A 26,528-nucleotide genomic window follows, 5' to 3' on the forward strand; every position below is an offset into this window, starting at 1 on the left:
CGACCAGTGGGTCAGATGGTCAGTGGCCAGGCATTGTTTCGTGTCCATTTCGCTGCGCTTGACTGCCCCTGCCCGACGACCTCCGACCTCCAGGATCCAAGCTACTATTTCAAACCTCTCGGGGAGTTCAACAACATTACGCCACACAGTTCAACAATTTTTTCCATGTTCCGTTTGCTTTGCGTTTCCAGCCAGCTGCTCCTGGCCAAGTTCACATTGTAATCCATCCGGGGAATAATTATTGTGTACATATTAATATAGAAGCCGAGGAAGCCAAGAGGGTTTATCGTTTAGCCGCGATGGCTGGCATTATGATGCCCTCTAAATTAAATGGAAAATGGATGGGTCTATAAATTCTCACTCTGGTCTTTAAAGTGGCGAAAAAGGTTGTTTAAGTGAGTCGTAAAGAGGTGTACGAATGGGGTTTCTTTATGGATTCGGTTATGGTTGAGTGGGGCTTAAGTAATCGGGTTGATTTTTACTGATTTATGCAGCTAAGAGGGAAACAAAGGAAAGAAAAGCGCACTAAAGCTTGAGGTCTTTAGAATATTTTTATAAAAAATACTTAGACCATTGTAAAAAGCTTTGTATATCATGAATATGTAATGTCATTTATATTTTCCATCTTCCCCTTTAAAGTTAATCCAAATACCCTCAAATCCATGAGCCAAAGCCAAGGATGATGGCTGTAATCCATTATAAACTACAACTCATTAACCAGAATTTAAAGGTCCAACTTTATGCACACACGCACACTCACCAGCGGATTAAGCTGCCAGGTTTATGCCACTAAATTGCGTCGTTGTTGAGCATAATTTATGCATTAAAATTGCATGCAAAGTAGAAGTTGACTCTAAACTTGGATCGTACCGTGCTGCAAATTAAATCTAATTATGTGCGGCCAGCAAACGCCAGGGGTAAAAAAACGAGCACAGAGGGGCACGGCGAATGGGGGGTTTTCGGTTGGGCTCTCGGACATGGCTTTCTTTTTGCCAAACTGACCCGCACAAATGCGTCTATTGACTGAAACAATGCAGACAAAAGCGACGCAGTAACTGAGCCGGGATCATGGCGCGGGAGGCGGGAACGGGAAGCTGTTGCACCTGGAGGTAAACCAGGTGAACCAGGTGCACCAGGTTGGCTCCCAATGGAAGCGCCATCATTGAGCGATGAAGGCGGCGGCGGTGCGGTGGTATGAAAGGCAAATAACGTGCAGTAAATGAGAAACAAAAGAGCTAAGCTACACTGCTACCAGGAAACATTTCTTAGGCAGTTCTAATAAATTCTATATCTCCGTTATGGGATCGACTATAAAAACATTTCTTTCTATCCTTAATAGTATTTTAAATCTAACTAAAACAATGGATCTGTTAAAAGTTTTTCACTAAAAACATAAAGACATATATGTTTCCCTATGATTAGTCCTAACAGGAAAGCATCCCTAAAACTACATTTCATTTCTAAGTTGCTATTAAACTCTAGAGCACCTTAATATACGCAATATTTCTAATATAAATTTAAGGTTTTAAGATCCCTTTTCTTGTTTTTAGAAACCAATGAAAAAAGGTACAAGTGCAAGGGTTCACGATATTTTAAAACCCTATTTTATTCCCAGTGCAAATATAAAAGCAAAAAATTGCCTGAGCTCGGCTTGCGCCTGAATTGAGCTTATGAATGGATAGCCAAGAGGGCTTATAAAGGGGGCGAGGCGGGCGGAAAAGCGGTCAACTTATGGCTTAGACGCACGACAAAAATCCATATTTATATATATGAATGGGACATGGACGAGGGAGCCCATTCATTGAAGTGGTCAGGGGATCCTGGGTACTGGGACCCAGGTCCTGGCGACAAGGGAACCAGACCGGATCGGGCTTGGGGAATGGGGAATGGGGAATGGGGAATGGGGACTGGGACTCGCTTACTTATGCCTCAATGGCGCCCTGAAACTCGGTGTACGAGTATGTGCCGCAATTGCGGTAAAATATGTTTGCACAAAAGGAAATCGCCAAAGCCACGTGTGCAGGAAATGCTGAATTTGTCTGCTTGGCGCGCTAAAACAAAGCCAGAGTCCCATGACCGGCTATTCCCGGAAACGCATTCGATTGGATAGGCAGATTTATTATGGTTTACTTATTTTTTAATACACATTAATTACATTACACAAATAATTACTGCACTTAGTTATTCGCCCTTGTATAAATACTCTTTGTCGGTCATTTAGGACCATTCAAAAAATGTTAATAAATGTCGAATTGAAGCTAACCAAGTGGAACCAGTTCTGGGAACCGGCTGCCAAAAGTGCCCTGTTTTTTTCGGGTATTATTGCAATATTGCTGCCAGTGCGCCAAAAACTGTGCTATGTGCTATGTGCTATCCCGGGCTAGATGGCGAACTACGGCGGCACTTCCGCTGCCACTGCCACTGGCACTCCGGTGTCTCTCGCCTTCCTGTTCATCGGCGTATGGACTGGACTTTTGGGAATATTATTGAAAAGTTTTACCGCAAGCTGTGCCGAAGCGGAGCTCACTGCAAAAACAACCAACGTATTGTTCGCCAGTGGATGGTAAAACCCATACCCACCCACATCCCAGACCAGGGCAAAAAGATTCGAACAAAAAATCTGGAAAAAGTGGGGAATAATAAAAGGAGAAGAAGAAAGCGAGGATTAAAAATTTTTGCCAGTCCAAAGTTTCAGTTTTGTTGCAACTTTGGCCACCGACACCACAGTAGCCACACCTACTACTGCACTACTCCACTGTCTCCCGATTCCCCAGATCAGCCCTAAATATATACGTACATATGGCCATAGTTCCTTCGCCCACATTTTCTCCCTTTCCCCGGGCAGTACATAAATTTAGACGGCAATTTTCGGGCATTCGCCCAATCAGACATCAAGTCACTAAAGTATAAAAAGCAGCAGCAGCTAAAACTTCGAAGCGTGCCGGTTATGTGGGATATTCTTCATTGCAAAGTGAGTATTGCCCTGAACATCATAATATTATGAGGTAGCTGCTTTATTTCTAAGATAAAAATTTATGATTTTTTAAAGATATATAACCAAAAATATATTTATTAAGCTAAGCCATTTGTCAAAATTTAAGGCTAAAGATTTATATTTTATTAAAATAAACTTGATTAGCGATCCAAAGAGTAGATAAATCCAATAAATTGTTAGGGCACCTCTCGCTTCTTTTCAAAGAATAGCTTAGGTGCTATTACATCTTTTTCCCAATCGCTGGCAATAAGTTTCCATTATTTATGGCGAAAGTTTAATACTTCAAATGCTATAATTTAAGCGCAAGCGAATGAGAATTGTCGGGGCAAACACTTTGACTGGGACGATTTGCCGGCCAAGGCCAATGGAGAAACTCAAATATATTTAAGCTAATTGCATTTTTCCTTTCTGGGAGAGGAGCAAATGATGACCAGCGGGTAACGGTGGCAGGAGATTGCGAATCTAATATGCGATGGCAAATGACAGCGCACAAAACTGAATGACCATGTGTTTGGGATGAAATTTGCACAACCTTGACATTTTCGGCACCCCCCTCCCCCCAATCAAATTGACCCAACGCGCTTCACCAGAGTGAAAGAGAACGCTGAGCTAAATGGATGGACGGATAGTATAGTTTCGAATATGCAATTCGATGTTGCTGAAAGCGGAACAAGCAGCAATCCATCAATTATACAGATTAATAATCAACGTTCGCTGGGCCCACAATCTATGGAAAGTGGCTGCACTCTGGGAAAAATGGAAAACTTTCTATGATGAATGCCTTAGGGTCCTCAAAATATATAAAAAATAATATTTACTTTTTTTGTAATTAATACTAAAACTCAAAAATTAAATATAATTTATATTTTAAGTTTTTAAGTTACTAAATACTATCTGGATATAAGAGATCTATTGTGTAATGTTTAAATGTTTAAAACCTTGACTAAACGTAATATTTTTTAGATATATATTATCAAAATATAGGCCAGGAAGGTGTCGAAGATTTGAATCTGCCGGAACTCATAATTTTAAGTCTAAAGTGCCAGTGACAGTGGAGAAAAAGTTTTGCGGTCGAGAGTGTGTGCCAAGTAGTTGCCAATCAATTTTTGGCATCGTTACGCCGCCTACTTATGTGGGTGCAATGGGAGGAGGTTGGAGAGTAGAGGGAAGGCCAGGACATTACCATTACCATCCGGCATGGCCAGGAGCCATCGGTAGCGAGGAACAACCGCGAGCAGCGGCAGGATCGTCAATGGCATTGTGGCCAACAGGCACGTCGATTTCAATTGAATGTGGTGCGGCCAACTACCAATGTCTCCTGTCTCCCGTCTCCCATCTCCCGTATCCTGTCCCCTGGCCCACATCCACATCCCACATCACCCATTATGACACGCTGCAAGCAAACCAAACACAATCACAGGAGGATGCAGTGCCCACCGTCACACTCACTTGCAGTTGACACTTTTGTAGCCAGCTCGCATCCTGGCATCCCGTCATCCCTGCATCCAGGCATCCTGGGATGTCCTTCTGTTTGTCAGCCGACCAGTTTGCTGGTCGTCCTCGTCGTCTCGTCTCTAGTTGTCTGTCACTTGGCCTATGCCATCGATGGCTCCTCCTGCCAGCCTCCAACCGACAAAACCTCCTCTTTCCCCCAGCCCAAGACCCTGATTCACTTGCAACATCAATTCCGTTGACGTGCCCACTCACCTCGCCCTTTGGATGCCACTTTGCATCTGCAACTGTTGGCTCGCATCAAATACGCTCGGCACAAAGAGCTAACCCAATAAATATGAGTATAAGGCTGCCTAAGGTGTGGAGGTCTGTTTAATTAATATCTACGATTAGGCCTGTCGAGGCATGCAGTTAGTTGGATTCCATTTTATTGCAAAAATTAATTAAATCGTAAGTGGCCTGGTTGCACTATATTAGTATTTCAAGTTCAAACAGAAATTGGGTGAAGTATTAATTAAGCTAAGCAATAAATAAATGGAAAAGCGAACCACTTATACATTTATATGAATAAGTTTTTCATTGTACCCGAAGCAAGCTTTCTTAATATTAGCCAAAAATATCGATCAGAGCAGTCTATTTTTAACACTCGACAATAATACTCCCTGAATCCAACGACACGAACAGTTTTTTTAAAACCAACTTAATTAGAAACCAATTACAAACATACATTGAAATGTCTAAACAAACGCAAAGGTACATAAGTTTGGCAGGATCTATGATGCGAAAGTTTCACACGGCGCAGTTTCCACGATGTGATAAAGTATCGATGTCGAATTTCGACTGTGGAATTCCATTGCCCTATAAGAAGTTGAAGGAGACTCTAGAATGCGTCAAAAACAAGCTGAAAGGACCGCTGACTTTGTCGGAAAAGGTGTTATATTCACATCTGGATCAGCCGGATACACAGGAAATCGTTCGAGGCAAGTCCTATCTGAGATTGCGTCCCGATCGCGTTGCCCTACAGGATGCCACTGCCCAGATGACATTGCTCCAGTTCATCTCATCGGGCTTGAAAAAGGTTGCTGTACCATCCACAGTGCACTGTGATCACTTAATTGAGGCACAAATAGATGGCAAAAAGGATTTGGCCAGAGCAAAGGATCTCAACAAAGAGGTGTTTGAATTCCTATCCTCGGCGTGCGCGAAATATAACTTGGGTTTCTGGAAGCCTGGCAGCGGTATTATCCATCAGATCATTTTGGAGAACTATGCCTTTCCCGGTCTCCTGATGATCGGTACCGATTCTCATACACCAAATGGTGGTGGTTTAGGTTGTCTTTGCATTGGAGTCGGTGGTGCCGATGCCGTCGATGTGATGGCCAATATTCCCTGGGAACTCAAGTGCCCAACCGTGATTGGCTGTCATCTCACGGGAAAGATCAGTGGCTGGACCTCGCCAAAGGATATCATTCTAAAGGTGGCGGAGATTCTGACCGTCAAAGGAGGCACTGGTGCCATTGTTGAGTACCATGGACCTGGTGTGGAGTCCATTTCCTGCACTGGCATGGCAACCATTACCAATATGGGTGCTGAGATCGGAGCCACTACATCGATTTTCCCCTTCAACGATCGCATGGTCTCATATTTGCGTGCCACGGGACGTGAAAAAATCGCCGAAGAGGCCTTGATGAATAAAGATCTCCTGACACCGGACAAGGGCTGCAAGTACGACAAGGTGATCGAGATCAACTTGGACACACTGGAACCCCTGGTTAATGGGCCATTTACACCTGATTTGGCCCATCCCATTAGCAAACTGGGTGAGAACTCTGAGAAGAATGGCTATCCAATGGATATCAAAGTGGCTCTGATTGGTTCCTGCACAAATTCCTCGTACGAGGATATGGGACGATGTGTGAGCATTGCCAATGATGCTCTGAGTCATGGCTTGGGGTCCTGTGTTCCCTTCAATGTTACCCCGGGATCCGAACAAGTTCGAGCCACCATAGCGAGAGATGGCTTCATTGATGTCCTGGAAAAGTTCGGTGGAACCGTGCTGGCAAATGCCTGTGGTCCCTGCATTGGACAATGGGATCGCAAGGATGTGAAAATGGGGGAAAAGAACACCATTGTCACCTCCTACAATCGCAACTTCACCGGCCGCAATGACGCCAATCCGGCCACACATTGTTTTGTTACCAGTCCGGAAATGGTTACGGCTTTATCCATCGCCGGGCGTTTGGATTTCAATCCCTTGACAGACGAACTTGAGGGTACGGATGGAAAACTTTTCAAACTCAAGGCCCCAACCGCCAAGGAACTTCCTGCTAAGGGTTTCGATCCCGGCGAGGACACCTACCAGGCTCCCCCCGAGAAAGGTGACGATATCAAGGTCAATGTGGATCCCAAGTCTGACCGTCTGCAAATGCTGGAACCCTTCGAAAAATGGGATGGCAAGGACTATATTGATCTGCTTGTTCTGATCAAAATCAAGGGAAAGTGCACAACGGATCATATTAGTGCAGCTGGCCCTTGGCTGAAGTATCGCGGTCATTTGGATAATATATCCAACAATATGTTCATTGGAGCCACCAATGCCGAGAATAATGAGATGAACAAGGTGAAGAACCAAAAATCCGGGCAATTTGATGCCGTTCCAGCTGTAGCCCGGGATTACAAGGCCAACAAGCTGAGGTGGTGCGCTGTGGGTGAGGAAAACTATGGCGAAGGATCCTCCAGGGAGCATGCCGCTCTGGAACCCCGTCACTTGGGTGGTGTGGCCATCATTGTGAAGTCATTTGCCCGGATCCACGAGACCAATCTCAAGAAACAGGGCATGCTCGCCCTGACTTTCGCCAATCCCGGGGACTACGACAAAATCCAGCCATCGAGCAAGATCTCTCTGCTGAACCTCAAGGACCTGGCACCAGGCAAACCTGTGGATTGTGAGATCAAGAATAATGGTAGTTCCGATAAAATCCAGTTGAACCACACCCTCAATGAGCAGCAGATCAAGTGGTTCCAGGCCGGCAGTGCCTTGAATCTCATGAAAGAGCTGGCTGCCAAAGGTGGTGACAAGAAATAGTTTCCATCTGCCTGGTAGATTCTATAAGAATATTATTTTAACTAAATTTATACGTTATTTAGTCTTATGATATGAGCATGAGCATATTTTGAACATTAAAGTAGTGATCATATATTAATTTAAACTTTGTTTACATATTTCCATCAACTCTCTTTTCAAGACCTTTTTTAAACTTATAAGCGTAATTATCAGCTAAAAGTTGGAATATTTTTCTCTGTGACACACATTTTGTTCAAACTCAAATAATTCTTTTTTGATGTCTGACAAAAAAGTATCCACTTAAACAATTATTCCTAAAATAACTCAACTTTACATAAACCGCAGGATACTATAATGGGGCAAACTTTAACGCCAAAATGGCACATGAAATGCCGAAAAACTAAACCAAAAGCCGAAATAATTCAAAACTAATTAAAATCCATTTAAAATTGCACCCAGCCTGCAATGCAGAAAAATAATAATAAATTTTCCGACTTAAGCTGGGTAACTTTTTTGTCAACTGAAATGGTTGGGTGCTATAAATGGGTGGTGCAAAGTGGGGCGGTGGGACAATAAGCGACGCTTATCAACGGTGCCAACCGAAACTGTCACATGCATTGTCATTGTCACAGGGGCGGGTGGCTCAAGGGGCTCAAAAGGGGGTTTTTCCGAGCAGAGGCCGTGCCATATTTGCATTTTCCCTCTCTTTCCTGCTTGCGTGCGTAAGTGTGTGTGCTTGTGTGTGTGGGCGGGCGTATGTGAGTTGGCATAGAAAATTATTTGCTACTTTTAATTAGTGCCAAAAAGTCATTCACAAAATCCTGAAAGAGGGAGACAGAGCGAGCAGCCAGGGAAAGAGACATAAGAGGAGTGTTGGCCACGGAGCGAAAGGGACCGATATGGGGAAAGCGAAAGAGACAGGCAGAGAGATATAGGAGCCACAGTGCACAAGTTCAACGAGCAAATACAAAAATGTCTATATATATCTGTATCCTTCTCGCTCTGCGAACTGCCTCTGCTTTTTGCGGCAATATTTGCACAGCCTCCGACTGAATGAGCGGGTCATGAATGTGGTGCATGTGGCAAGACAGTGCGTTCCGGCACTATATGGCAGCAGTTAAGGGGCCACCTTACATTGCAGTTCACAAAGGTTGCGGGAAGAACTCTCAAAAATCAATATTTACATTACGTTCCCAAGGAACGGAAAGCATCATTAATAAAATACAGCATTTTGTGTAATATTTATAAATTAATAAAGCGAAACATGGTTGTGCAATTTAAAAAATTAAATAAAAATTCCATCCAATTAACGGAGTACCTAAAATCTGCTACCAACGTGTTAACTATTTGCCATAGATTCAAAACCTCGCGTGTTTTTAATGAGAACTATTATATACTTACCAGATTTACTAGTCTGATTACCAACATTGTAATAATAAACATTTCCTAACTCATAATTGCTGAGACCTAAAACAGATTGCATGCATCAGTAAAAAATGAAATAGATGAGAAAATCTTTTTTATAAAGCAATGTTACCAAATAAAGGTTACATATGGTTATCTGAGCTGCTATTAATTTAATAAGATTTATTTTATAGAACTGCATTGTTATAATAAAACGCACTGTTCACCTAAAAGAAGCCACAACCCCAATCAAAAAGGCCAACAAAAAATGATAGCAATTTAGCTCGGCCTAAAACCGAAAATGTTCAATTATTAACTCGTAATGGTAGGATGTGTATGTGCAACGGGGGGATATGGGATAGGAGACGGGGTCCAAAGAGAGGTCCAGTTGGTAAGAAGTCAGCTAAGCTGGCGGCCCGAAATTATAGACTATGATTTTTGTCAAATTGCATTCAATTTTGCCAGAGCTCGGGACAGGACTCCTTTGTATCTCGGCTGCCACAAGCATTTGTATCTCTGTATCGGCTGGATCTCCTTCCGTCCCAGTCCCTGCGTCTCTTTCGCTCCCATAGCTACCAGTCTCTTTCCAGAGTGGGCCAGTGCATGGCAAATGTCACACATGCATTTCAATTTGAATTTACAATATTTCTAGCTTCAAATGCAGGCATGTGGTTGCGTGTGTTCGGCTTGCCAGGCACTTCATATATGTCTTGGTCTCTGTTCCCGTCTCTCTCTTTGAGCCCTATCCCCATCTCTTTCGCACAGTTTGTCATTTGCATACTTTGCACTTAAGTGAATTTAATCTTTTCTGCATGCTCTCCTCTTCGATATTTGTCAGCTATATGTGTGTATATGTATATCCTGCCCTGAGCTAGCTGAAAAATGTGTTTATCTTTTGTATGGATTTTTAATGCCATCTATTGCATCGTGGGAACCCCCCCTACAATACCATATTTCCCACTCCCCACTCTTGGTATTCCGGTTCCTTGCTTAGTTTATTTTATTAAAATTTTAATTGCTTTTTCGAAAATGTTTTGTCAATGCGTAGACACAGCAACAACGAGTTCATTGATATACAGCGACGAAAACGGAAACATTCTAGATATTTTTATGATACACAAACATGTATTTTTCCATTTTCCTTTTGCTTGGCTGGGTAATAATGGATTTTTCAATTGAACCGACATTTTTTGCAAGTTTGTCAGTTTGCCTGTTAAAACGTAAGAATGATGGAGAAAAATGTAAATGGTAGGAAAATGTTTAAGATTTAGAAAATGTTGAAGGCAGCTTGCAAAATTTATATCCATAAAAATATTTGCTTTGATTGATTGCTTTTAAGGGGCAAGTGCATTGTATTCCTTGGCTGAGAAACAGAAAACAAAACTATTTTTATGAATTTAGTAATTTGGTGTATTGTTTTCGATAGTTAGTTGATTTCTAAAGTATTTTTTAAATAAATTCTTTGATTGATTTGTTATTTAACTTTAAACGCTTAGAGTTCTACGAAAAATTGTATTTTTATTTCTTAGATTTAGTTATGTGGTTTTTCTCTCCTCTTTATGAGTACACCAACTCCCCCAAAAGCTCAGATAAAAACCTCAGATATCAACACCTCCCTCCGCAGATTAGGTACCCATTTGCCAGCTGCAATAAGAAAATTACACGCTTGACTCGAACCGATAAACGTAAATCACACACAAATGACAACTGCCAATAACCTCACACGAGCATCCAAAATAAAAGCAAGCCGCAGAAAATAAAGAAAAATTGAAAGCAGAAAAACAAACAAGCAAAAATCGAACGAAAATAAAATGAAACTCGCTCTCAACAAATAAATTGCATTTTGGCCGCTGGCGAGGTAAACAGCCACAAATGCCACACGAAAATAGGAAAGAGGACCCAAGCAATAGAGCGGGCGGGAAAATAAAGCAAAACTTGACAATAATCGAAAAATTATTTCCACACATTGTGTGTGGAAATGCTGGGCGGCGATGGTTTGGGGGGGCGTGTCAAATCAAAGAAACAAATAAAATGAGGAAAAACAAGCGGAAAATCCACAGTGCACATAAAAGCGGGGAGAAAAAGAAAAAGAGTAGGAATTAAGTTAAGCACTTTTATTTATTATTAAAAAAGTTTTCATATGTGGGGGGGGGGGGGAAATAAAAGTGGAAAGGGGGGGGCACGGTGGGTGTGCCAAAAGGAAAATCAGCAAAATCTGCACATAATGCAAAGAAAATCCCGAATTTATCGTATCACTTAGATGGAGTGTCATGTGTGTGAGGGTGTTAGACTGTGTTGGAGTTTTCCCCCTTTCAAAGGGGTTAGAATGCGCGTTAAGAACGTCACAAATGTGGTCAAAGTTCTTGAACTTGTCTCATTGTATCTTTAAGATACAAATACATATTTTGGTATATGCATTTATTTTAAATTAATAAAAGATTCTATCTTTAACTCAAAGACTACAATTTAAGAAATCTAAAGATACATGTATCTGTCATATCTTAGTATTTATATATTCGTTTTAAATAAACCTCTTCAATCCTTAGAGTATAAAACGTACCATCAAAGGAGTAACTACAGTTTTGTCCTTGACTGTCCTCACCGTGTTTGTGCATTCATAATACAACTGTTGATTATTGCGCCAACACGCACTCGACGTAAGTGAACCAGCAGCAACAGCTTCAGCATCGACTGTGAAATCTGCGAGCTGGAATCTGGCAACGTGGCGTATGCGCAATATTATTAGATATTGAAAGCAGCCATCGATGATGATGGCCAAAACGTAGCCCCGCCCGCTCAGCTTTCACCCCGAACCTCCCCACCGCCGAAAATCGAAAACCAAGAGCCAAAAGCAATTGAAAGCAGCCACAGCAGCAGCAGCAGCAGACATATGAATTTTTTCCTGGCTCCCTTTAGCACTCGGAATCGGAATAAACCTCTTTTAGCCCTCACATCTCCTCCAGAACTCCCCGCATTTATATGGAGCATGTGTGATGGTGGGGGTTATGCGATTTGGTTTCGGATTTGTCTGTGGGCGTGTCTTTAGCGGAGAGCTCTGCGGCTCCATGGCTCCTGCAGATGAAGCTGAAGCTGTATTAAATCGATGGCAATGTGCTAAATTTGTGGCAGATTATTTATTAGTGTAATGGCTTTAAATTTGCCAGCACAGATGCTCAAATCGTGGATGCTTTTCTCTCTCCGAGATTTATGTTTGTGCTTTTGGGTATGGCTATTTAAATATTACATATAGATGGATTTTTTATACGATGCGATGAACACAAAATGATTGAGTCGAGATTTAACGCCTTTTTTATGCGGTTTTGACGGAATTTATAGTGTTTTTTCAGGGGCTTAAGATGAGGAATGTATAAAAATAAACTCTGATGTTAGCCTGCAGGAAATAAAAAGAATGGTAGGATTATTTCTTAATTAAGGTTACAAAGGCTTAATATTTTTTAACTCGGCATAGATAGTTTATTTATATATAGCATAGTTATCCTAGTTTTAATCGGTCCTCACAGTTTAAATACCGGTAAAATACTTGTGCAACTTAGAATCTTTATAAACAAGATTAATCCCATTCTTATATAAGAAAATTTAAGAACCGAAGAAGGTAGGAATGCGATCTTCAATCGAGGAGGTAATATTATAACTACCAACATAAACTCCATCTTTATAGAACTTTCCAACGTGTCGGCAATGGCCACGTGGCATTATTGTTGGCCAACGTTTCACATTAATGGTAACGTTCTTCAAATAGTACGTCCCCTTTGGAAAGACGCAGGCAGTTGTGTTTATATATAAGTCGGTATTTATTCCATGCTTAACACTGTCCCTTAAGTAGTCCCCATGTTTCTTGAACATTGTGCAAACTCCTTGACTTGGCATGGCTAAGGGCATCAGCTTGAAATTGCCGTCACGAGCGGAATTTGTATATATATCTACAGCAAATTTGTAGTGTTCATCGTCAAAATCCTCAAGTATTTTAAACGTTCCATTCAATACACGCTCTCGGCCAATCAGTCGAAGCTGGGTCATATCGAATGGTAGTGAGTTCGGTGCCCCTGCGATGGACACAAAGTTTGCCTCATACGACATCGGTATTTGAAACTAAAATACAGATATTCTGTAAACATGAGTGTTATCACATTAATATATTCTTTATATAGTACCAGTGCTTTGGGTATCACCATGAGAAAAACGAACACTATGAATGTCAACATCACGCGAAGAGACCAATTCAACAATTGCAACTCAAACCCAGTTTTGCTTCATACTTATAGCCAGCTTTTTTGCTTTATCCCCTATTTCATACAATAATCTCACATGATCAAATTATTTTTATAATTAAGATTATTTTTAACACAAACTATACACGAAATTTATATGTTTAGGTGGACAGTGAACATGTTATAAACTACATAATAATATAGAACGAGGGTATGTGGGTTTGTATTTATACTTGCATCACGAAATTATATTCGTCACCACGAGGAAAGTGATAATTTTAAAGTTCTAGAAACAACGAATTCAACCAAAACTTATCAGAAAACTTATCGAAAACTTCAGGATGCCATGCCCATAACCCTTTAGCATCAACTTATCTGTCACACTCCATCTCCAAAGTGGAATTGCTTCCATTTCCCCCAACTCATTCGCCCCTTGCAGCTTCTAATCTTTCTAACCATTTGGCCATTTTCAATTCGTTTTACCCCGTTCGGTCGCTTTTTTTATCTGGCCACTTTCAAAATCAAATCTTACAAATTCACAACTGACAAACAAAGAAAAAAAAATGAAAAAACCGAGGAAAATAAGTGCGAAAAACCCAGCAGAAGCCGACAGAAGAGCTGGAGAAAAAAAGCCAACACGAAAAATCTAATAAAAGAATAGCTCAAAATCGGTGTGTAAAAATCAAATAAACGCTGCAACTGCAATGGCAGCCACTAAAGGGAAAGCTTGCCCCCAGCTGAGTTTTCTCTGGTCGGTAAAAAGTTTGTTTTTCGCCTTGCGCCAAGTTTTGTGCGTTTTTAAATGGCCCGAGCTGTGCTGTGCTGGCCCAAACAAAAACGAACAAGAAAAGCTGGGAAAACCATTGGAAACACATGTCCAGCCAGCGGACAAGGACAAGAGCCATGGATCCATGGAACCATGGACCCCGGGAGCTGTGCAAATGTTTGTGAGCTTGGATTTCTTTTCGGTCATTACATTAAGTTGGCTATCTGTGGAGATTCGTAGCCCAAGCACAAGCGCAAGCACACAAACTCCCCGATATCCGCATAAGTGGTATTTGTGCTTGTGCTTCTTGCTTTCTGCTTTTGCTTGGCCCCCAGATGGGGAGCAACGGCTGCTCCTAATGGTCAACGATTCGTAATATTTTTAATATTTGCTCAATAAAATGTCAGACAATTTCTGTCTCTGCCACTTAGACTCATTACATTTATTTGTAAGGTTGTTGCTTTGTTTGTGCTTAGCAAGTTCTCTATAGCCATCGAAATTCGAGACCAGGTGAATTTAATAATACTCTTCAAATTCGTATCAACTTAATTTTTTTTTCTTAAAGGAAAATAATTCTAAAGGAAAATAACACAATGTCCTGTATTAAAAAAATATATATCTTTTTTAGAAGTCATAAGCCATATAGCATAGGAAAAAAATGTTGCATTTTTGACAAAAATCTGAATTTTGTATTTTTGACAAAAACGTTAACCCTTTTTTCGCCATAAAAATTCAGTTTTTTGGCTGCAATAACAAAACTATAAGTCAGAATGAGGAATGTCATACCTCGTTGACCTCGTTGTTTAATTTCCAATCAATTGGCATTTCAACCTGAAAATTTTTAATTTTTGCCATTTTTCGAAAAAAAAGTGATGTAACCCCTACAAAAATTGAGAAAATTGGTCAAAAAATAAATTTTTGTGAAAGTGATGAGGATCGTTAGCATATTTAGCAAGCTGTTCAAAGCAGTCGGTCTTTTAGCTGTACGCCTTGATTTGGCTGAACTACGATGGAAAAACCGAAAAAAATGTCGAGTTTTTAAAAAAAATCTGAATTTTGTATTTTTGAAAAAAAATTTAACCCTTTTTTCGCCATAAAAATTCAGTTTTTTGCCTGCCATAACAAAAATATAAGTCAGAATGAGGAATGTCATACCTCGTTGAGCTCATTGTTTAATTTTCAATCGATTGGCATTTCAACCTGAAAATTTTTAATTTTTGCCATTTTTCGAAAAAAAGTGATAAAACCCCTACAAAAATTGAGGAAATTGGTCAAAAAATAAATTTTCCAAAAAGTGATGAGGATCGTTAGCATATTTAGCAAGCTGTTCAAAACAGTCGGTCTTTTTGCTGTACGCCTTGATTTGGCTGAACTACGATGGAAAAACCGGAAATAATGTCGAATTTTTGACAACAATCTGAATTTTGTGTTTTTGACAAAAAATGTAACCCTTTTTTCGCCATAAAAATTCAGTTTTTTGCCTGCCATAACAAAAATATAAGTCAGAATGAGGAATGTCATACCTCGTTGAGCTCGATGCTTAATTTCCAATCGTTTGGCAATTCAAACTTCAAATTTTTTTTTTTGCCATTTTTATCAAAAAAACATGATGTAACCCCTTAAAAAAATACGAAAATTGGTCAAAAAATAAATTTTTCAAAAAGTGATAAGGATCGTTAGCATATTTAGCAAGCTGTTCAAAACAGTCGGTCTTTTAGCTGTACGCCTTGATTTGGCTGAACTAAGATGGAAAAACCGGAAAAAAATGTCGAATTTTTGACAAAAATCTGAATTTTGTATTGTTGACAAATCAATCTTAACTAGTTTTAAATATATTACTATATAGGTTTTGTTCATAAATAGGAATTTTAAGAACTATCTCAATAATTAATTATTTAAAAGCAATCCTGTTGTTAAGGGTCTCTTTTTGGGGTTCTTAGGTCGTAAAACTAATAAAATTAAAACAGATTTATACAGTAGAAACATGCTAACCTACCGACTGGGTTTTTCAAAACAATAGTTATCCTCTCCATTTTATTTCGTTGGAGTATCCCTTAGAGTATATATTGATCCCCTTAAGGAAAGCCGAGACATTACTCTTCATATGCGTTGGCCAGGAAAAGCAGAGATTCCCAAGAGGGCGGCATCGTGTAATCCTTTTTGTAGTTGACGCAAATCCTGTTGCTCTTTGCCAAGTCATAAAGTTTAATTTAGTTTTAAGCCTTTCAACTGGAAAATTGCATGGCTGAGGGACCGAAACAGAGATAGAGGGAGAAAGAGATCAGCGAGGGCACACCACTTATCCCGCTCCCTCCAACAGCAACAAAAGCAAATGGCGTTGACCGCAGCCTGTCATTTCCTGTGGGAGAGAGGGGGACGGGTAGTCCTGACACACCCAACTGAGCGAGAGACAGAGACAGCTGACGACTTGCTGCACTGCTCTAAAATTAACACACGTTTAATATGCAAGTCGTGCATAAATTGCATTGTTGTTTTTGTTCCTGCTGCCTGCCACTGGAAAGAAGAAGAATTTTCATCTTCTTCTTTGCGCTTTTTAATTTGCCATCTGACGTCAGAGTGCAACAACAATGACCACATGTCAGCGCCCTGCGAGAAAATCCTGTGTGCAGCTTTTATTTTCCCTCTGACACTTTTCGCCAAAGGGAAAATACGTGCCCGTCGTCTCGTTATCATCATTATTATTATTATTATCATCGTCAGGGCGGCCGGACATTAATGTTGATGCGCTTTAATTGCCAATTGAGGCGATGCCCAGGTCCTTGCACTCGGTCCAATCAGAAAACAGGCACTTAAAGCACCGCCACTGACGTAATTTCATTATATATTGCCCGCCGTTTACTCGTACACTTGGTCCCGCACTTTTTCCATGTCTTTCACACACGATTTTGTTACTATATTCAGTAAATAAACGCAGTTTACAATTTTCATTGCATTTAAGATGCACAAGCAAGCGCAGAGTTGCATTTACACGTTTGGCAAGAGGCGTTAGTCCTTTTTCCATAACACTATTCAGCAGATTACCGTATTAGCAAGAGGCGTTAGTACGTTTTTCCTAACAAGTGTTGCAAAAGTCTTTCCAGACGCTTTGTAAAGTTTCAAATTTATTTATTTATAAAAATATTTTTTATCAAAGCGGAAAACTAATTCTTATCTGCGGAAATAACAAATTTCCATTTTCTCCTTTGGCCAATCTATTCCCCCTAATTTATGTATTTTCGCCCAATTATGCCTGTTTTTGGAACTGTGACTAGCAGACGCGATTTCCGCATTTTTGAGACAGTGCCAAATTTCTTGGCAGTCGCATTAACGACAAATGTTGCCAAGTAAATTGGCATAAAACAAATCGGCGTCGTCATCGTTATTATCGCTCCTCTTCTTCCGCAGCCTAATTAGATTGTTCTGGCAGCTCAAAAACAACCGGCGAATAGCAGTCGAAAATTGTTAAATAATTTAAAAAGATATTAGCGGCCATTTTGGGGGTGTGCGTGTGTGCAGACAAAATAGCATGAAAATAAAAATTGTAACCAATTTCATGCATAACAGTTAAATAAAATTTAATTTAGCAGAAAAACGAAGCAAATGCGAGTTAAAACGGGGAAAATGCGAAAAAGGAAAAGCAACTGCACAAATGGCCGAAAGAAATAAAAATCACAACCAGACGAAAAGAGAGAAGCTTACAGTCGCGGCCACAATAAAATTAACCAATATAGTATAACAAATCTAATGACTCCTACTCTATAAATTAAACAATATTTATAATAGATTTTTAAACAGTTTATAGAGAATTAACTCTAACTCTATAAATTAAAATGAATTATTATATAATACATTTTTAAACAGTTTATTTTTCTGCCATTTCCAATAAAATTTATGTTTTTATCAACAAATTTTCCGATGTCAATAATATAATAAATTAAAATATAGGAAAAATCTAATTAAATTGTATATTTAAGATAATCTTGAACAAAAGATAGAGAATTAGAGCACAATTTAAGCCAATATATCATAATTGCTTGAAAGTTTTAGAATGCACTTAAAAATTGTATATTTGTATCACAAAATATGTCATAATTTTTCCTGCAACAAGTACTATTTTTTGCCTCAATTTTAAGTGGGAGAAATGGTAGAAGTGGCAGAGTTTCAGAAAATAGACAACGAAAAACGCGTCGGCCATAATGAAGACTTCATATTTGTGTAGCAGCAGCAACAAATGAATGCCGTCAACATTTATTATTAATTTTAATATTTCAAAGAGCTCGGTCCAGCCGAATAAAAAAGCAAGAACACTTAAAAAGAGAACGCCACTTTACTTTATGTCCACCAATAGCTGCTGGGCTTAAAGGAAACTGAAAGAAGTTGGCAGCTTGAATGTTTTGGCAAAGTGCCGGCACACTAATTTGATGGCTTTTGTTGTTCGCCAATCGAAAATGGTTGCTTTTAAAATGAAAATTTAATTTTTGACACATAATTTTGAAATTTACTCACCACTCTTTACACCTCTGGTTTGCCGGCAGCGACAATAATTAAGTTTTAAACCATTGCCAATAGCTGCGCAAATTTAATCAATTTATTTCATGCCCTAAAAAAACATAAATAAATGGCACTAAATGCGCTTGAAAATGAAAATTTCATCAACTGAAAACATTTAGCTTTGGGCCTGGCCTAAAGTTTGAAACTAATATTTGATTGTTTGACAAAATTAAAATGTTTTAAATTTATAAATAACAAATAACTTAAAGAGTTTGAACAAAAAGTGAGACAGCAAAGAATAACTCCTTTGTCTAAGCTTTGCACTAAACTATCTGTCACCTTGTAAATTGAGCGTGTTAAAAATGCAAAAAAAAAAAGAAGGCAAACGCAAAAATCAAAAGACAAAACGAACTTAATTTCGACGACAACCAAAAAATAAATGGGTGCAAAAAAAGGAGTTTTAACAAGAGAAAGGAGCGCATCGAAAAAGGACCAAAAAGGCATCAACAATGAAAACCACAAAGCGGCGCTTTTGTTTGCCAGTGTCGCATGCAGTCAATCTATATATATATGGTTGAATATATGTGAGTGTGTGTGTGTGTCGCCTGCCAATCAACTCAACAATCGCAATCAATTTGCCCCGCTGCATAGCCCCTCTGACCATCCCTCCGTCTGATTTTCCCACCCCATTTCCCGGCACCATTTTCCATTTCGGGCGCATTGTCATGGTGCAAGTGCAACTGTCATTTCAAGCGCAATCTCTGCATATGCTGAAGTGGGGGGGGGGGTCTGCTGGAAAACGTGTGATATATCAGGGAAACCCGAAAAAGAAAATAATACAAAAAATAATGCCCATGGCGCCGCAGTGCACTTTTTAATTACGATACTGCGACATTAAGGACCGCAGACATTACATGCATGAATCATAGCCCCAAGATGTTTAAAAAACAGCGAAAAGAAAATGTTTTCCCCATAAAGGTTGCCCTTGAGGGGAAAGTGCCACACAGTCGAGAGTTGCCCTCTTATTAGCCATTTATTTAATTTACAGAAAATAATACAGTACTAAATGCTAGCAATTATTTAATATTTTGAATTATTGTGATTGATTTTTATTATTCTTTTTTTTAAACATAAAAACCCCTCTAAAATAGGCTTTAAAATGGTGAAAATGTATGCCCATTATATGTGAATCAAAATCATAATCATAATACGCATTCGCAGTGTGGTACACACACACAGTCGTAAATTTACCCAGCATTGTTATGCTAAATTTATTTGCCCTCGCAGCCATCTGTTGTTGCTGTTTTCAGTGTTGTTGTTAACTTCATCAGAAGTGCGATTGAAACGCAGCTTCCGTTTCCGCAAAATGGCTGTCAATGTGTGAGAGGTAGGGCAAAAAAAAAGAAAGTGCGGGAAAATTCCACTTTGCCTGCAAACAAATCAACTTGAACTTCCGTTTCATTTCGCTTTTTCTTGCCATTTCATATTCTTTTGCAAGTTCACCCTGCTACTCTCACCGCTTTTCCGCCATCCAGCCACCCAGCCACCCTGCTCTGGAAAACCCACTCAACTCTCAATTTTTATTTTCCCTTTACTGTGCATTTCGGCGACTTTAGCGTAAATTTACTTTTCACTTTCAGCGCGCCATCAAAAAAGTTTTTGTGCATAGCTAACTTTTTGGCTCACATTACGTATATTTTCCATATTTTTCCCTGCTTCACTTGCTTTGCCTCTCGCTCAATGTGTCTTTTCAATGTCATTGCACACACTCTTGTACCGAGAGAAAAAAGTAGAATCCTTATTTGTAAATTATATTACGTTACAGAACAAAAATAAAAAATATTACCTAGTGTTTAACCTTATAAAAAATGATGCAAGAATTTTAACTAGAAAAATTAATCAAGTTTGGTAGAAAACTATTATGGCCTTATGACACTCGCTTTCCAATGGATTTATAAACCTAGAGCATACCTATATAAAAGTCAATTAATAATAATTAAGTTTATTATGTTAAGCCCTAATACCCTTTTCTTATATTTTTAGCTATAACCCATCTAAATAAATTCATATCTAGTCATAATTTAAGCTAGTGTCATATAGCCATTATAGATTTGAAACACAATTAAATTAACATATAAACAAATTATCAAAGGTTCAAAACTCTTATTTAGATTAAAAAATTTTATTTTATCGAATCATTTTATTTTGTAGATTTAATTTTTATTCCCAGTGTACTAGCACACTCGGAAAAGCTTTCGTGTGTGTTGCGCGAGGGGAAACTCTGTCTTTTTGGCATTTCATTTCCTTAATTTCAGCCGTTTTGCACCTCGGAGCGGTTTCCTTTCTTTTCATTTTTTTTGTGGGCGTGGATGTGGGCGGTTGGTACAGTGGCACTCCTTGTGTTTTTTCTATCCAGACTCACTCTTTTTGACTGATTTTCCGCGACCTAAGTTGTTGCTGCTTAATTTAATGCTCGAGTGCCTATTTAAATTTTCGTCCCCCATCGTCTGCATTTCCAATTTGGTTTTGTCATTTACGTTTGGTTTATATTTTCCTCTCGTTTCCCAGCGAAATCAATCAGCGACCGGCACGTGTGTGCATTGATAACGTGGCCAATAATAGAAGAGCGAAATGTATTTTTGGCAGCCCATGAAAATACATCTCAACTTTTCGATGAGAGTTGGCAATTGTTTGTGCGATGGGTGGAAAAGATGAAAACAATTTTGTGCAGCATGCTGTTAGGCAGTAATTTGCTCTTGGCGTCGGAAATGGATGTAGGACAATGGAAATGCGAACGGGGGTTGAAATTCAAATGTTTGGCAATTACAACTGTTTGTTGGAGATAATTAAATACATTGGGTGAACTCAATCTGCAGAGATTATATTGTCTTAAAGGTTTTACAATCGTTTAAAAAGAAAATAGGGAAAGAAAGTGAAGGCGTACCGATATATAATATGTTTTTAATGAAAATGGTCAATAAGGAACATCTAACAAGAACTGTTAACAAGAACTCGAACAATATAACTGTAATGAAACTTAAAAGTAGAGAACTACATTTCTAATTACGTTTAAATTTCCTTCCCTGAGTTTTCTTTCCCCCAGATAATACTTTCTTCAGTAGTTGCAATATGGCAATAAGTAGTCCAATAAACAGAAAGATCATCCCGCCAAATATTATCAGGAGGACATCCACATTGTGATACTGCCACCAATTCAGTCTTTGGGCCGCACTCTGCAAATAGGCAGCTCCCTGATGACGGGTCACATGTTCCACCCAATAAATGGCGTTTTCCAGAGGCGTCTGTTGCTGATCACGGTATCGGAAGGACATGCCCTGAACCACTTTCGTATATGAGGGCTCACTGGTAATCCTCTCGATAGCTTCCCGGAATTCTTTGGCATTCAGCGTCTTGAAGTCCAGCATTATGCCATAGCCAGTTTGCTCGGCATGAGCCATATTAAAGAACTGATCGCTAAAGATTGGCAATCCGATGACGGGTTTGCCATGATAAATGGACTCCGTGGTGCTCAGCATTCCTCCGTGGGTCACAAAGGCTAAGACCTTCGGATGTGCTAATATATCAGTCTGTGGAAACCAGTCGGAGATGTAGACATTCTCTGGTTTATTGGGCAGATCCTCTAGCTCGAATTTCCATAGAACCCGCTGTTTCAGTCCGGTAAATGCTCTTAGGATCTCTTGAACCTTGGCTGGCGGTAAATCCTTACTTTTGAGATTCGATCCCATGGAGAAGTAGATTGCTCCATGTTCTGACTCGTTGATAAATCTCTCGATCTTTTCGGGAAGCGGACTTAACTTTCCATCGATATGCATGCCACCCACCTCAATCATGTTGGGCGAATATGGTCGCGGGAAACTCAGTGATACATGCTGATTGATGAGAACCAGAGAGGCATTTCGACGCATTTCGTAGAAACACCTCTTGTTTCCCGGAAAGAACTCTTTGTAGAGTTGCTGTTGTCCTGGTAAATAATAATAGTCCAGTAGCAACCTTTCATAGGCCAAGAAAGCCACGTTTAAAAGGCGTTCGTAAAGCGACATGTGGTCGTTAAAAGGCAACATTATGTGGGGCACAAACGAAGCTGGAGCGGGAGAACCAACCTGAAAAGTAAAAATATAATATTATGCATTACTTATTACATTAAATATTTGTACTTACCATATCTGTGATGAAGGTCAGACCCCCACCGGTGCTCAATCCAATGAGTGGGGCATTGAAGTGTTCTGCCAATCCATAGTGAGCATCATTATAAAAGGTCTCGCATATGACCGCATCGAAACTTTGGTTACTCTTCAAAAGTTCCTGGAAACTAGGGTCCTCAAAAAGTCCTCTTGTGATGCGGAATCCCATTTGATAGTGATCAATAAGCTTCTGAGTCAGTGGTTTCTGAATGGATTCCCAGAGGGCAGCAATATCTCCTGATGTAAAACAGTATATATCAATTAGATAAATTAAAATCAAAACAATATATTTTTTGTACTCACCCCCCATAACTTTGATCACATTTGGCACATTAATGTCGTGATAACGAGGTATAGGTTTCTTTAATGGATAGACGGATACCACAGAGATCTCGTGGCCAGCTTGGACCAATCCCTTGGCCAAGGCATGGCCTACATTAAAGTGCGAACGACCGGCGGAATTTAGAATCATTAGGAAATTGTAACCACTACAGTAACCGAAGCTAAATATTAGCGCCAAGATCAAGGTAAAAAGTCGCATGGTGATACAAATCGATCGACGAACTTATAACCGAACCGAACTGAGCACGTTGCTACAACACACTGAGAATGTTTGGCGAGCGCAGCATTAATTTATATAGATATCAGGGTATATATGCACTCGATTATTGTGAAATTCTACTTTTGCGTGAGGCTCAGCATGGAATGGTCGCAAGCCAAATGGTAAACACAAAAATTTGATTGTGCAAATTCAAGTGTGTCAAGTCGACTGTCAAATGACCTACAGCATAAAATAGAGTTTTGGTTCCATAAATTAAAAATGTTTTTGCATTAACCTTACTTTTATAATAAAAATGTATTTATTTATTTTTGGTACACTTATATTTATTTTTCCTATTTGTATCAGAAACTTTGTAGTGTAGTGTCAAGAGCAAAATATGTGCTGATCAATCAGAATTTAAATTTAAGCACTTAAGTTCTCGAGAGAGTTTACCCAAACAAAACTTGTTTGACTGAACTTAAAGCTTTAGAGCTAAGAGAAAATCGGTATAGGAATAAAGAGCTGATATTTTTAAGAGAACCAGCATTACGTTATCAAACAAAATTTAAAAGAAAGTCAAACATTAGTAAGTAACAAAAAGAAAAGTATTATATTTAAGGATTACTATCTGTCCAGATGAATTGCCTTAAACATTAATATTGTTAATAAAATTTTGCAATAAATATATTTAAATATTTTGTATAATTTTAACATATGTAAATATGTACAAGTTGGTCAATAAAAACGAATAAAGACAATGTTGGGAAATTTTTCCACTTCAACCGTATCACTTATCCACTCAAAACTTTTCTTATCAAATACTATAACTAGCAGAGAAAAGAGTTGACTCTCTTCAGTCTATTTAGAACTTAAGAAAGTGCTGTCGCTATGCATTGGCTCCTCCTTTTGTTGGCGGCATTTTTGGGCCAGACATGGGGTTATTCCTACCTGATGGTGAGCCATACTGCATCGAAATCTCATCATACAGTTGGGTTTGCGTTGGCCAAAGGTCTGGCTGCCGCGGGTCATGAAGTCACTTTGATATCACCATTTCCCCAGAAGAAACCGGTTAAGAACCTAATCGATGTAGACACGCCGAATATTATCACCGCAATGGGAGGTGAGTCCAAACCTTTCATTAGATTGGTTTTCCCGATCTGGCACGTATTGCTTATCGTCAGGAACAAGTTTCACGTCATATGATAAGATACACATGTGAGATAAGCTTAGATCCCAGTGGGGGAGGTTTTAAAATATTTTTAAAATTATAATTACTAAAAAAACTTAATATTTTACAATTCTATAGTTCACAAGGCGCGGATTCTGGAAAATGCCAAGAAATCGGTGGTTTGGCGGTATCCAATAATAAGTGCAATGGGATTGGATTTGACCAATGCTCTTTTCAAGGCTCCGGCAGTTCAGGAGATACTTGCTCAAAATCGAACCTTCGATGGAGTCATCTGTGAGACCTTCATGAACGATGCCCACTACGGATTTGCCGAACACTTTGGAGCTCCGTTAATAGCATTCAGCAGTTTGGGAGCCACTGGATGGACTTCTGATCTAGTGGGCACTCCATCACCAGCCTCGTATGTGCCACATAGTTTACTGCGGTTCAGCGATCGCATGAACTTTTGGGAACGAGCCCAGAACTTGGGATTCCAGGTCTACGAATTTATCTACCAGAATTTAGTTAATCTACCCAGACATGAGGTGCTGTATAAGAAATATTTTCCCAACAACAAACAGGACTTTTATGAAATGCGCAGGAATACTGCATTGGTTCTGCTAAACAATCATGTTTCACTTAGCAATCCTCGTCCCTATTCTCCAAATATGATTGAAGTTGGCGGTATGCACGTGAATCGAAAGGCCCCGAAGCCCCTGCCCAAGAATATCCGGGAATTCATCGAGGGTGCCGAGCATGGCGTTATCTATTTCTCATTGGGCTCCAATCTGAACAGCAAGGATTTACCCAAGAAAAAGCGTAAGGCCATTGTAGAGACTTTAAGGAACCTCAAGTACCGTGTACTTTGGAAATACGAGGAGGAAACTTTCGAGGACAAGCCCGAAAATGTTTTTGTATCCAAGTGGTTCCCCCAGGATGATATCTTGGCTCACGAAAAAGTGATTGCCTTTATAACTCATGGAGGACTTTTGAGCACCATGGAATCGATTTACCATGGCAAACCTGTCGTGGGAATTCCCTTCTTTGGTGATCAGTTTATGAATATGGCGAGAGCTGAGCAATCGGGCTATGGAATCACTGTCAAATACGCCCAACTAACTGCTCCTCTATTCCGATCCGCCATCGATAGGATTACAAGTGATCCCAGCTATCGAGAACGAGCCAAGGTCATGTCCAATCAATTTAGGGACCAGAAGGAGACGCCACTGGAACGCGCTGTTTACTGGGTGGAGCATGTGACTCGGCAAAAGGGAGCCAGGTACCTGAGAAGTGCCTGTCAGGATCTGAACTTTATTCAGTACTTCAATCTGGATGTCCTGGCCGCATTCTTTTTCGCCCTTAGTCTAGTTCTTATTTTCTTTTTTCATACACTACGATTTGTGGTAAATAAAGTAAGAAGCAGTCTTTCAAAGCCAACGAGCTTGAAAAAGAAAACTAACTAAGTTAAGATTATACATTAAGATTAAATCTAAAGAACTGTTCAAATATCAAAAGTCCAATCATGTGCAAATACCAAATATACTTTATATTAAACTAAATATTAACTTCCTTGTATTATATGACATCTTATCCTTTGTTATTAATAAAAGCTTACTTACTAAAACAAAATATTAAAATTTTCTTAAGGAAAATATTAGTGTAAAAAGTGTTCAATAAATGTAAATATTTGGAAGTGATTTTTTTGGATCGAATTTCTAAAATTTTTTTTTTAACATGGTTTGATTGTATTTTATAAAAAAGGTTCACCCCAAGCGAGAATCACTTCCCAGAGTGCCTCTTATGTATACAGTTCTTAGTTATCAGCTAAGAATTTTTGTTAAATCATGATTTAATGCCCGCAATCATCAGAAAGAGAAGAGAAACCCAGAAACAAAACAAAATTTATACCAACCCTATAAAGCCGGTAAACAAAACAAAAGAAACGAGAATACAGAATAACACCATAACCAGAACTGATTATGGGGGCGGTGGAGAGCGAGAGAATAATGCGGAGTTTTGGAGATACTTGATCGTGAGAGGCCTACGAAATATTGACAAGCATTTTCGGCAACGTAACGATGATGAGAGATCGTGAGAATTTTATTGCTGGTCATTAGAGATATACTTGACTGAGAGAAAAACATATGGAGTCTCACTCTCTTCAAACGTCATCGGAACCTAGCCCAACCGCTTATAATTACCTCATCGCGGACCCA

The 26,528-nt window shown here is 39.5% G+C and overlaps 4 protein-coding genes across 4 annotated transcripts; 2 read left to right on the forward strand and 2 right to left on the reverse strand.

Moving 5' to 3' along the window:
• Positions 1–5,084: 5,084 nt before the first annotated feature.
• On the forward strand, positions 5,085–7,634 carry mAcon2 (Mitochondrial aconitase 2). Its single transcript, XM_036818805.3, has one exon. The coding sequence runs from the start codon at positions 5,181–5,183 to the stop codon at positions 7,530–7,532; it is 2,352 nt and encodes a 783-aa protein (XP_036674700.3). The 5' UTR covers positions 5,085–5,180; the 3' UTR covers positions 7,533–7,634.
• A 4,725-nt stretch (positions 7,635–12,359) lies between these two features.
• On the reverse strand, positions 12,360–13,155 carry CheA86a (Chemosensory protein A 86a). The gene is made up of 2 exons (XM_017069463.4): positions 13,088–13,155; positions 12,360–13,025 (listed from the first exon to the last, which is right to left on the reverse strand). Exons 1-2 carry the CDS (start codon positions 13,136–13,138, stop codon positions 12,513–12,515), a joined length of 564 nt encoding a protein of 187 aa, XP_016924952.4. The 5' UTR covers positions 13,139–13,155; the 3' UTR covers positions 12,360–12,512.
• An 8,187-nt stretch (positions 13,156–21,342) lies between these two features.
• Ugt302K1 (UDP-glycosyltransferase family 302 member K1) lies at positions 21,343–23,274 on the reverse strand. Its single transcript, XM_017069461.4, has 3 exons — positions 22,907–23,274; positions 22,581–22,840; positions 21,343–22,522 (listed from the first exon to the last, which is right to left on the reverse strand). Exons 1-3 carry the CDS (start codon positions 23,142–23,144, stop codon positions 21,461–21,463), a joined length of 1,560 nt encoding a protein of 519 aa, XP_016924950.4. The 5' UTR covers positions 23,145–23,274; the 3' UTR covers positions 21,343–21,460.
• A 732-nt stretch (positions 23,275–24,006) lies between these two features.
• Ugt302E1 (UDP-glycosyltransferase family 302 member E1) lies at positions 24,007–25,871 on the forward strand. Its single transcript, XM_070997054.1, has 2 exons — positions 24,007–24,264; positions 24,451–25,871. The coding sequence occupies exons 1-2, from the start codon at positions 24,033–24,035 to the stop codon at positions 25,773–25,775; spliced, it is 1,557 nt and encodes a 518-aa protein (XP_070853155.1). The 5' UTR covers positions 24,007–24,032; the 3' UTR covers positions 25,776–25,871.
• Positions 25,872–26,528: the final 657 nt, after the last annotated feature.

Source organism: Drosophila suzukii, chromosome 3 (assembly GCF_043229965.1).
Source record: "Drosophila suzukii chromosome 3, CBGP_Dsuzu_IsoJpt1.0, whole genome shotgun sequence".
Taxonomy (NCBI): domain Eukaryota; kingdom Metazoa; phylum Arthropoda; class Insecta; order Diptera; family Drosophilidae; genus Drosophila; species Drosophila suzukii.